The sequence below is a fragment of the Melitaea cinxia genome, chromosome 25 (genome assembly GCF_905220565.1).
Source record: "Melitaea cinxia chromosome 25, ilMelCinx1.1, whole genome shotgun sequence".
In the NCBI taxonomy this organism is placed as follows: domain Eukaryota; kingdom Metazoa; phylum Arthropoda; class Insecta; order Lepidoptera; family Nymphalidae; genus Melitaea; species Melitaea cinxia.
This window is the reverse complement of record NC_059418.1, coordinates 7,107,795-7,117,526: the sequence shown is the minus strand read 5'-3', so window position 1 is coordinate 7,117,526 and position 9,732 is coordinate 7,107,795. Positions and strand designations below refer to the sequence as shown.

Sequence of the window (9,732 nt, the reverse complement as noted above, 5' to 3'; positions counted from 1 at the left end):
AAAACGATGGCTATCTATTTTTCTAACGCAAATGTACAATAATGTTATGTCAAGTCTGTGCAAATTCACACACGGCAGAAATAAAACTTCTGAAAGTAGCCCACGAGAGTTTTTTTTCATTGAGAATAGAAAATAGTGTGTAAGTTATTCTATCTAATTCTATCCTATACATTTGGGTGTTCGTTTTATTGTTGTGTCGCATTTTGGTTTCATTGAATTTGAAATCAACGATTCTAAAAAAGTTTCACATTTAAAATACAAATAACACCTCTACAACACTTATAATTAATATTATGTTCAGCAATTTTTGTTATACGGTATATTTGGCGCCCCTTTGTGAGTACGCCCGGAGCATGAAGGATGACTCATTGTCCCGTTACGCTCATTGTACGCTTGCGCCGCATCTATCTCTCTTCCACTCGATTGGCCTGTGCGTCTGAGGAGATGTTTTGTTATGACGTTGTCACGTTCAACTATCGTCCGTAAACCAACTTTACAGATAACCAATTTTTTTATTTTTTTGAGCTATCTTTAAGCATGCGTATCAGCTTTACTATTTTTTCGTCTACCGCGTTCTATTACTTGTCGATGACATATGCTAAGGTTAAGATGTTTGGCTCCCTTTTTTGAAAAAGCCTCACAATTACTGCACATAAATTATATATCATTTTATAGATAATTGCTTGTTCTACCGGCATCAACAACAACAAAAAAATATTAATGCTTTTGTTTTTGTAAATTAATTCATTATTAAAATTATGTATATGACGGCTTTAATTTTAAAACAACGTCAACATGATTGACGATTGGTATTTTTTTTACTTATTTAGTGCGAATTATTCGCACGTGTATTGCCAGTAAAATACTATTAATTTAGTTGTATTTTATTACAATCTGTTAGAAGATTGTGACTTTCTCAATGGCTGGAGTATTGATTCTAGTACAACGTTGGCTGCGTTTGCTTTGCTGCATCTGAAAAAAAAAAACAAATTTAAATTAAATATTTTTTATGTATTTTTGAGGTAGTGCAAGGCAGGGAAAATCTTGCTCAAAATCCAGAACAGCCTGATTGGCGAAGTACCTCAACCTTACAGAAAGTTGCAGGCAAAAATAATTCTGCTCTCAAATAGTGTTGTATTCTGTAGGAACTGACTGGTTATTTACCAGATACAAATCTCAGTTAATTATTATCAAAAATATAGTTAAAAGCATTGGTTGCAACGAAAACTCTAATTATTTTTCTTCTTTTGGTGAGTAAGACAGCTAAAGTCCCAGGAGGATCACAGGTAGGGTCAAAAATACGTTTGAAATGCTGGTATTGCAGGCGTCTATAGGCTACGGTTGCTACTTACCATCAGGCAGACCGTATATTACCACCCTAATAGTATAAGGCAAAAGTTTCAGATAGTAATTCTATAGTTTTACTGTATCAAATAGATTGAAGTTACAGATTTGATTATTAATTTTAAATTCCACGTGAAATAGTATCGCAAACGCGTTGCCGACCCTACCGCTAATCCTTCTCCAGAAGATCTAGTCACCTTACTCACCACAGGAACACAATACTGCTTTAAAGCAATACTGTTTAGCTGTGATCTTTTCTAAGGTTGAGGTACTTTCCCAATCGTTGCCAACCAATCGATCCCAACTGCTTAAATTATATTAATATTTAAGCAGGTTACATTTAATTATAAAGGCTATAAGTAAAATATATCATAAATAAGGAGTAAAATACACAAATGAACTCCTACCTCGGAAACATATCGTTACATTTAAGCTCAGTCCATCCCGTCATAACTTCATAGAGCATGGTATCGAATGCCCTGTCGGTGGGCAATTCTCCAGTCAGCATTCTCAAAGCCAATCTAAAACACCATTAGTTGACTGTTAGTACATTCTTAACCGACATCTTAATAAGCTAAAATTACGTTAGAGATAGTAGTCAGTAAGAAGTGTAATAATTTAGTATTATAATAATAATGTATAGAAATAGCATCGCAAGCGCGTTGCCAACCCTACCCCTAATCTTTCCCCAGAAGATCTGGTCATCTTACTCACCACAGGAACACGACACACCTTTACAGCAGTACTATTTATCATCTCATAAAAAAAATGAATTGTCGAAATGTATTTATGTGTATGCCAAACAAGACAAGTTCAAGTCAAAGGTGTGTATGAGAGATAATTGTGTTTGCTTGCAAAAGAAAAAAACCGACTTCCGTTTACAACGACAACTTATTGTTAGGTAGAAAAATAAATCAATTAAATACATACACATTATTAGAGATACCTCAAGAACTACTTATCAGATCTCAATCAAATTTGACTACATGACAAGCACCAGTACATCGAAATTGACATACTTAGTAAAAAAGTATGAGGTAGCACATATACAAAAAACGTACATACGAATTAGAAACCTCCTTTTTGAACTCAATATAGCAAAAAAACAGCAATTCGAAGTTCAGCTAGTTTAGTATAAAAAAGCGATTTAGAAATGCTTTCATTTATGCTAATTAAATAATTACCCATTAATCCTAGCCATTGTTCCATAAGGTGCGTTTAATTTTGCTGTGGCAACGAGATTTTTACAATATAAGAGCCAAACACAGTCCAAATCGGTGTAAATCCCATTATTACCACTTGCAACACTGTAACTGTCATTTTTGTTGAATGACGTTTGGAGGTGGTTTAGCGCGTGAGTGTTGGCATCAATGTTTCTTGAAATTTGATTTTGTATGTTGGCATTAAGAGATTCTTTGTTAGCTAATTGGTTTAGGACGATTCTGGAAACAAATAATTATAATAATAAATATCTTTAGCTTACACAAATGATTGTAGGTAACTTAACACCTGTAATATAGCTAACAGCTGTGTTATAAAGCTACGCTTCAGCCTGTAATATCTCATTACTGGGCATAGGCCTCATTCCCCATGTAGGAGAAGGATCAGAGCTTAATCCACCACGATGCTCTAATGCGGGTTGGCGGATATAGTCCCCCCTACTACGAGTAACGATCGCTATCAGGTGTACATGATAACAACCGGGACCGACAGCTTAACGTGCTCTCCGAGGCACGGTGGGGAGACCCACAAGGACTGCACAAACACCCAGATCACGGCAAACACCTGTATGGCCAATACAAATGTTTGTCATGTGCGGGGATCGAACCCGCAACTGCCAGCGCAACAGGTACAATCCATGGCTGTGACCGTTGCGTTATAAAGCTAAATAATCGAATATTTTAATATAAAGATTCATATGAAAATATTTATTTATGTAGGACCTAGCTTCAGAATAAGAATCGTACCATGGATCAAAAATGAAGGAGACAGAAAACTGCGCCAACGGGTAGATATTAAAATGAACATAACAGTAACTTAAACAACTCACTTAGTATTTTTGAACGCTCTGCCTAAGTGTATAGCAGCTCGGGCTGTACTCATACCGATTTCCAGCACGTTTTCCAGAAGATTCTTACCAAAATCTGAATCATCTTCCTGACGATTTTGACGTTTCCTAGAACGGAAAATTATTTCTTTACAATTGCAAGACAATATCGCTGACCTTCATTCTCTTTGACAAGATTGATCAAGGTTGAGGTACTTTCCCAGACGGTATGCTATATGTGTGAAATGTATCCTACCGCAATAGCTACCTCAATAGCTTCCACAATTGCTACATAGGTACATACATTATATAAATATAAGATATTTTATTTAAACATTACACATAATGATGGTTTAAAATGGCTTTGAAGACAAAGGAGAATGCCCACCGCAGTATGGACTTTAGTTTCGCTTTGAAAAATTTTGTGCCATGATGATATTTACCACATTTTGTAGGTTCCTTAGTGTACATTTAATTAAAAAAACGCTGTTTCTATAGCTCGACGGGTATAATGAAAAAAAGTCACAACAAAAGTGGTTTTCTTATCCTTCATTCATTTAGTATTTTTATTTACATTTGAAGTTTTAACTATCTGTAAATGTTTGAATATGATCTGAATGCAAGTAAGTTAATGCTTCAGTTTGCTTAAACTCAAGGTACGTCAGTAAAATGAATGAATTTAGAATTAATGGCTAAAAGAGTTTCAATCAGTAAAACGAAACAGTTTCACATTTGACTTATTTGACATCTTTCAAGTGAATGTCGCATTGTTGCCAGTTGTAGTTGTAGATCGATTAATCGATTATGATTGAAAAACACTACAACAGGATACTTTCAGATAGATTAATCAAATAAACTCATATTATTATCAAATAAAAATTGATTTTCTTTATTATTTAACATGTTATTATGAACTGCCAATTCGATATTTTAATAAAATAAATATAAGTGTATCGATTATACTTTGGTGAGTCGATACGCTCGTACGAAAATGGCAATACTGAGGATTCAAATGTCATAACAAAAAATACTTTGGAATTGCTAGTAAAACGGAAATGAATAAATTACTGCTTAATATGTGGATTCTTATCCGTCGAAGTTATGGCTAAGTATTTTACGATGGCTAGTGTAAATTAAAAACTTAGTTTTTAATATTAATTTGGTTTAGGCACAACGACGTGGAAGGAGGAAACCACGTATGGGCATTCCCCTTTAATGAATATTTAATTTTACATTCTTAACGTAAGTAAAACGAGTCACTCTTAACTTACCCATAGGAAGATAAATTGTCGTGTTGGTGGAGAATCTCGTTTCTTTTAGCCTCTACTTTACCAGGTTCCATGAAAAGCGCGTTAAATGCAAACACGTCTGGATCTCTCAACATTTTGTGTCGAGCTGACTCCTGTAAACAAAAGCCATTTTAATAAAGTGTATCTGATTTTAGCCACTTGAATAGTGGACCTTCGTACCTTTTTTTTTGAAATATGTCGTTTTTTTTTTAATATTTTATTTTACGCATGCTTTGTCATAACAGTAACGAGTAAAAATAAATCCAATTTGATGGTGTCGTTTGGAAGTCATGCGCGATTCCTTTTTTTTCACAATATTTATTTTTATGTTTGTACATATGGATTCTATTTCTCTTGGTCATATCCTAATTTGAGAAACCGTTTATTGATTTTATTACTTTTTATTTTTATTTTTATACTAGCTGTGCCCGTGACTTTGTCCGCGTGGAATTTAACAAAAAAGTTATTTTTCAGTTCGTAGAGCTATAATAAAAATAAAAGTAGCTTAAGTTACTCCCTATTACATCAGCTATCTGCCCGTGAAAGTCCTGTCAAATTCGGTCCTGCCGTTTCAGAGATTAGCCGAAACAAACAGACACACAGACAGGCAGACAGACTGACAGCCAGACAAAAATTAAAAAAAAATGACATTTTGGCATATGAATCGTGTATACATCCATATGCATTTAGTAAAAAACGGTTATTTCAATATTACAAACAGACAATCCAATTATATTTATTTGTATAGATGATTTACTATTGTAAAATGTGTGTATAGCTTATAATCAATTTAAAATAGGAAATGAAAACTACAACTCACTTGAGCTTCCCAAGCCATAAGCTGAATATTGTGAAGCAGCATCACATCCAAAGTGAGTATTCCAAATGAGAGCAAATTCGTACTATTGCTCAAAATAACTTTCCTACTCTGATTTGATATTGTAAAATTCTCACCCAAATATATTTCTTTTAATTTACTCATCACTATCGTTACATTGCCCTCGATCAAACTTTCATTCAAAGCTTTTAATAGTTGACCGAATTCATTCCCAGAATTCCGCTTTTCCGTTTTATTATCAAAGTCAGGATCACTTGTGATCCAATCGTGCAATTCTTGGACCTTTTCAATCAAATAGTTTGTCATGCTATTGCTTTGCATATAATCATCGTAAAGGTTTTCATCATTGTAATATTCTTCGTAATTGTCTTCAACTCTCTTCAAACCAGCGATGTAACCATCAGACAACTTGATTCCTGAATCTTCTATAAACACGTCTGGAAGGGTAGGTTTGAATTCAGGAACTTTTGGGTGGACGAAATCTTGAGGCAGTTTCGCTTGGTCCTTCTTCTCGATTTTTCTTTCTGGATGATGCAGGGAGGTGTCGTGAGCTGGATGTATTTGCGGTTTAAATATCAGATTATTTTCTTCTTTCTTTTTGTCCCGATTTGCGACTATGTTCTTGAATATCGAAAGTTTTTCTAGAATAGGAAATTGAATGTCGTTGTCTATTTCTTGAGATGCTGTGTCAGCTTCCGTTGTTGTTGTTCGAGGTTCTGGGTACGGATTTGCGTATATTGGTTCCTGTGAAGAATTTTAGTAACATGAATCTTTGTTGAAGGCTTGTAAGCTTAAATAGTTTTTTCTAAATATGTATATGTTATTTTAAGTTAAAAAAAGATAAAAAACCAACCAAGGTGCCAGGAAAATTTAGTACTACAACAGTAACTAACCCTCGCTTCAGCGAACATAGCTCTAGGGGCATAGCTTTCGCTAGCCCCCCACCTGGTGATCACGATTGTGGCCAGCACTAGAGCACCGCAGACCGCGAAACAGGAGGCACTGGCTATTATCCATACTTTTAATGGCACCTGAAATATATACCAGTTGAAAGTTCAGAAATCAGGATAAACTTTATCTTTAGAACTGGTAATTAGTTCTTAAGACAAATGAAAGAAACTGTAGCTTAATTCATATACCTTATAAGTATGTCTTGTATACAGTATATATTGTTACGAGTATAACCCCATGAAATCGAACTGTCTCCTATCGAACGGAGGTTATCAAGATTGTCGAAGTATATAGACAGGCGTAGACAAATGCTTTCGACCATGTCACAATATGGGATGCAGGGCTATAAATTTTTTCTGGAGTGTCCTGGTAGCATCGAATCTTGAGCTACGATCAAGTAATTTTAAAAATACTCAAATAAGAGTTAGCTGGAGTTTTGAATACCATCGTGAAAATAGAACACCGATTTGTTGTCCTAGCTTGAACTAAATTATTTTATAATTATATAATGATACAAGTTTATAGTCGTAGATTCATCGGTGTATTTAAGATTGTTAGGTTCGTTAAATTTAAAAGGCAAGAAAATTTGGAACAGTTCGACTGTGGTATCTTTACCTCACGGAGGAAAACGGTTAAATAATACTGCTTTATAGCACGGTTATTTATTAATTAATACTTTATTGTACAGAACAACTACATTTTAAACATTAAACATATTTAAAGACAGTTACAGACTGTGAGGTACAATGGGCGGACTTATGGCTATTTAGCCATTTCTTCCAGACAACCCAAGTAAGGAAGGATGAATTTGTTATTAGCTCGAGACATTGACAGACATTGTTGTGCTTCTGTGGTGAGTAAAGTGGTCAGAACTTCTTGACAGTGTCGGGGCCTTTTACTAAATGCTTATGGATGTATACACGGTACATACCTATAACAAAATAACATTTTTTACAATTTTTGTCTGTCTGTTTGTTCCGGCTAATCTCTGAAACGGCTGGATCAATTTTGACAGGACTTTCACTGGCAGATAGCTGATAAAATAAGAAGTAACTTAGGCTACTTTTATGTCAAAAATTTATTTATCTTATAACTGCGAACTGAACAATAACTTTTTTGTTAAATTCCACGCAGACAAAGTTGCGGGCACAGCTAGTAATATTATACGGTTTTCGTATGAGGGGGGCTAAAAAGGTATTGTGCCCCGGGCGCGAGCTACGAGTTAAGCTTGCTACGCTGGGGATAGGGTCGACAACACGCTTGTGATGCTACTAGTATTTAAGATGTCTATAAGCTATGGTAATCGCTTACCATCAGGTGAGCCGTACGCTTACCTATTTGCTAACCTAGTTATATATAAAAAATCGTGTGGTCTAAAGAACACTCTTTTTTTATTTTTATGTATAAAGTTAATGGAGTTACATAAAGCAGTAACTATCTCTTAATCCTCATTATAACACAAAGTATAAGCAATATTTAATTCGATTTTAAAACCAATAACAGTGTCTTAATAAGTGACGTAATATTTGATAGCATTTAAGTCCCCGGTTACAGCTTCCGTTAACGCAACCACGTTGTAATAAGTATACTTTAGCCTATTGCAGTCCACTGCTAGTCATAGGCCTCCACAAGTTCGCGCCAAAAATGTCGTGAAAGGATGTGTGTAGTCCATAGTCACCACGCTGGGTAGGCGGGTTGGCGACCGCAGGGCTGGTTTTGTTACACCTAAGACGCTGCTGCCCGTCTTCGGCCCGTGTATTTCAAAGCCAGCAGTTCGATGATTATCCCACCATCGGTCGAATTTTCAAGTTCCAAGGTGGTAATGGAACTGTATTATCCCATAGACGCCTATTACGACACCCACATTAAGAGAGGGGGTGGCTATATTCTTAAGGCCATAACCACACAGCCTATGATACAATACATATACAATATACAAAATATCCATATAAATAAACTCGGATCGCCTAGATGAATGACTGCACCGAATTATATGTTTTTTTTTTTTTATTTCGTTACTCTCATTACAAGGTTTGTGTCAAATAATTGTGTTTACTCGCAAATGAAAAAAAAAAAACGACTTCAAAAAAATAGTCAATTAAGTAGATGTTACGCGTTATCAAAGATTATTCAAAAAGTATAATAGAACCACTTCGTTTTTTGAAGTCTGTTAAAATACAGATGAATTGAGAACCTCCTCCTTTTTTGAATTCGGTTCACATCAGATCGATTAAAAAAATATTATTTTTCTTGTGACTGACTTTTCTACCGATATCAAAAAACATATCTTTTTACTGGGTGTACCGATTTTGATGTTCTTTTTTTTTAATTGAAAGCATGTGTTGGTCGCGAGGACCCATTTAATTTGATCGAGATCCAACAAATACTTTTTTAAACTATCCTTAACATTGTGTATTTAGTTAATTATTTTTTCGTCTACCCACGTTGTATTACTTGTCGATGTAATTGAAGAAAACACAATTATAAAATAACGATTCCTAAGTGCTTTTAAAGCCACGAATAACTTAATTTTTGTTTTTGATTCTCCTGAACTATCAACTCGAGTTTTTTTACATATTTATAATGGTGATCTTACACTAGTTTTAGTAGGCAACGTGTCTTCAGGTCGAGGCGGTAACGGGCGCGAGTGCCAGCGTGGCGCCACTGTCGCGTGACTATCGCGCGAAGGCGGTCGCTTCTCGTACTCGTATTGGAACATATTTTTATTTATCTGTAACAGAATAAAATGTTTAATAATAATATTAATATAGTATTAACTGTACACTAGAAGATTTAAATCAATTGACGACGCGTTGGCGCAACGTTATTGCACTGGTTGATGCGATGGTGGTAGCGAGTTCGATTCCCGCTCACGACAGACATTTGTATCGATTGTTGTGTACTGTGTTTTCGGACACGGGAGAAAATCCTACTGGAGGGTCCGTTGAGAAAAAAAAAAAAAAAAAAAAAAAAAAAAAAGAAAAAGTAAAAAAGGCCTAATGCCATAATCTCATTACCAGCGATTTCTTCCAAGCAACCTTTACCGAATTTTACAAGTGATATGATTTTTTTTATCGAAATCGGGTGCTCGTCATGCGGTCCCATTTAAATTTGACATCTGACGAATACATTTTGAGCTATCTCTAATAACACGAAGGTACTCTATTGACTATTTTATCGACTAGCTAGACTTCGTGGGAAAGCAAACACAATTATTATCAATCAGTTTTATCACAACATAGCTCTCTTAGCACTTTCAAAAA

At 35.1% G+C, this 9,732-nt stretch overlaps 1 protein-coding gene across 1 annotated transcript; it reads right to left on the bottom strand.

Moving 5' to 3' along the window:
* Nucleotides 1-871: 871 nt before the first annotated feature.
* On the bottom strand, nt 872-9,352 carry LOC123666081. The gene is made up of 9 exons (XM_045600289.1): nt 9,344-9,352; nt 9,066-9,200; nt 6,412-6,549; nt 5,501-6,262; nt 4,663-4,793; nt 3,395-3,520; nt 2,529-2,786; nt 1,752-1,865; nt 872-972 (listed from the first exon to the last, which is right to left on the bottom strand). Exons 1-9 carry the CDS (start codon nt 9,350-9,352, stop codon nt 888-890), a joined length of 1,758 nt encoding a protein of 585 aa, XP_045456245.1. The 3' UTR covers nt 872-887.
* Nucleotides 9,353-9,732: the final 380 nt, after the last annotated feature.

Bases quoted from the DNA above. Each gene is read 5' to 3' on its own strand.
- LOC123666081 (XM_045600289.1), bottom strand. The intron at 1,866-2,528 runs GTAATTATTTAA...ATGGTGTTTTAG, and splicing joins ACAATGGCTAGGATTAATGG to ATTGGCTTTGAGAATGCTGA. The intron at 973-1,751 runs GTAGGAGTTCAT...TTTTTTTTTCAG, and splicing joins TGTAACGATATGTTTCCGAG to ATGCAGCAAAGCAAACGCAG.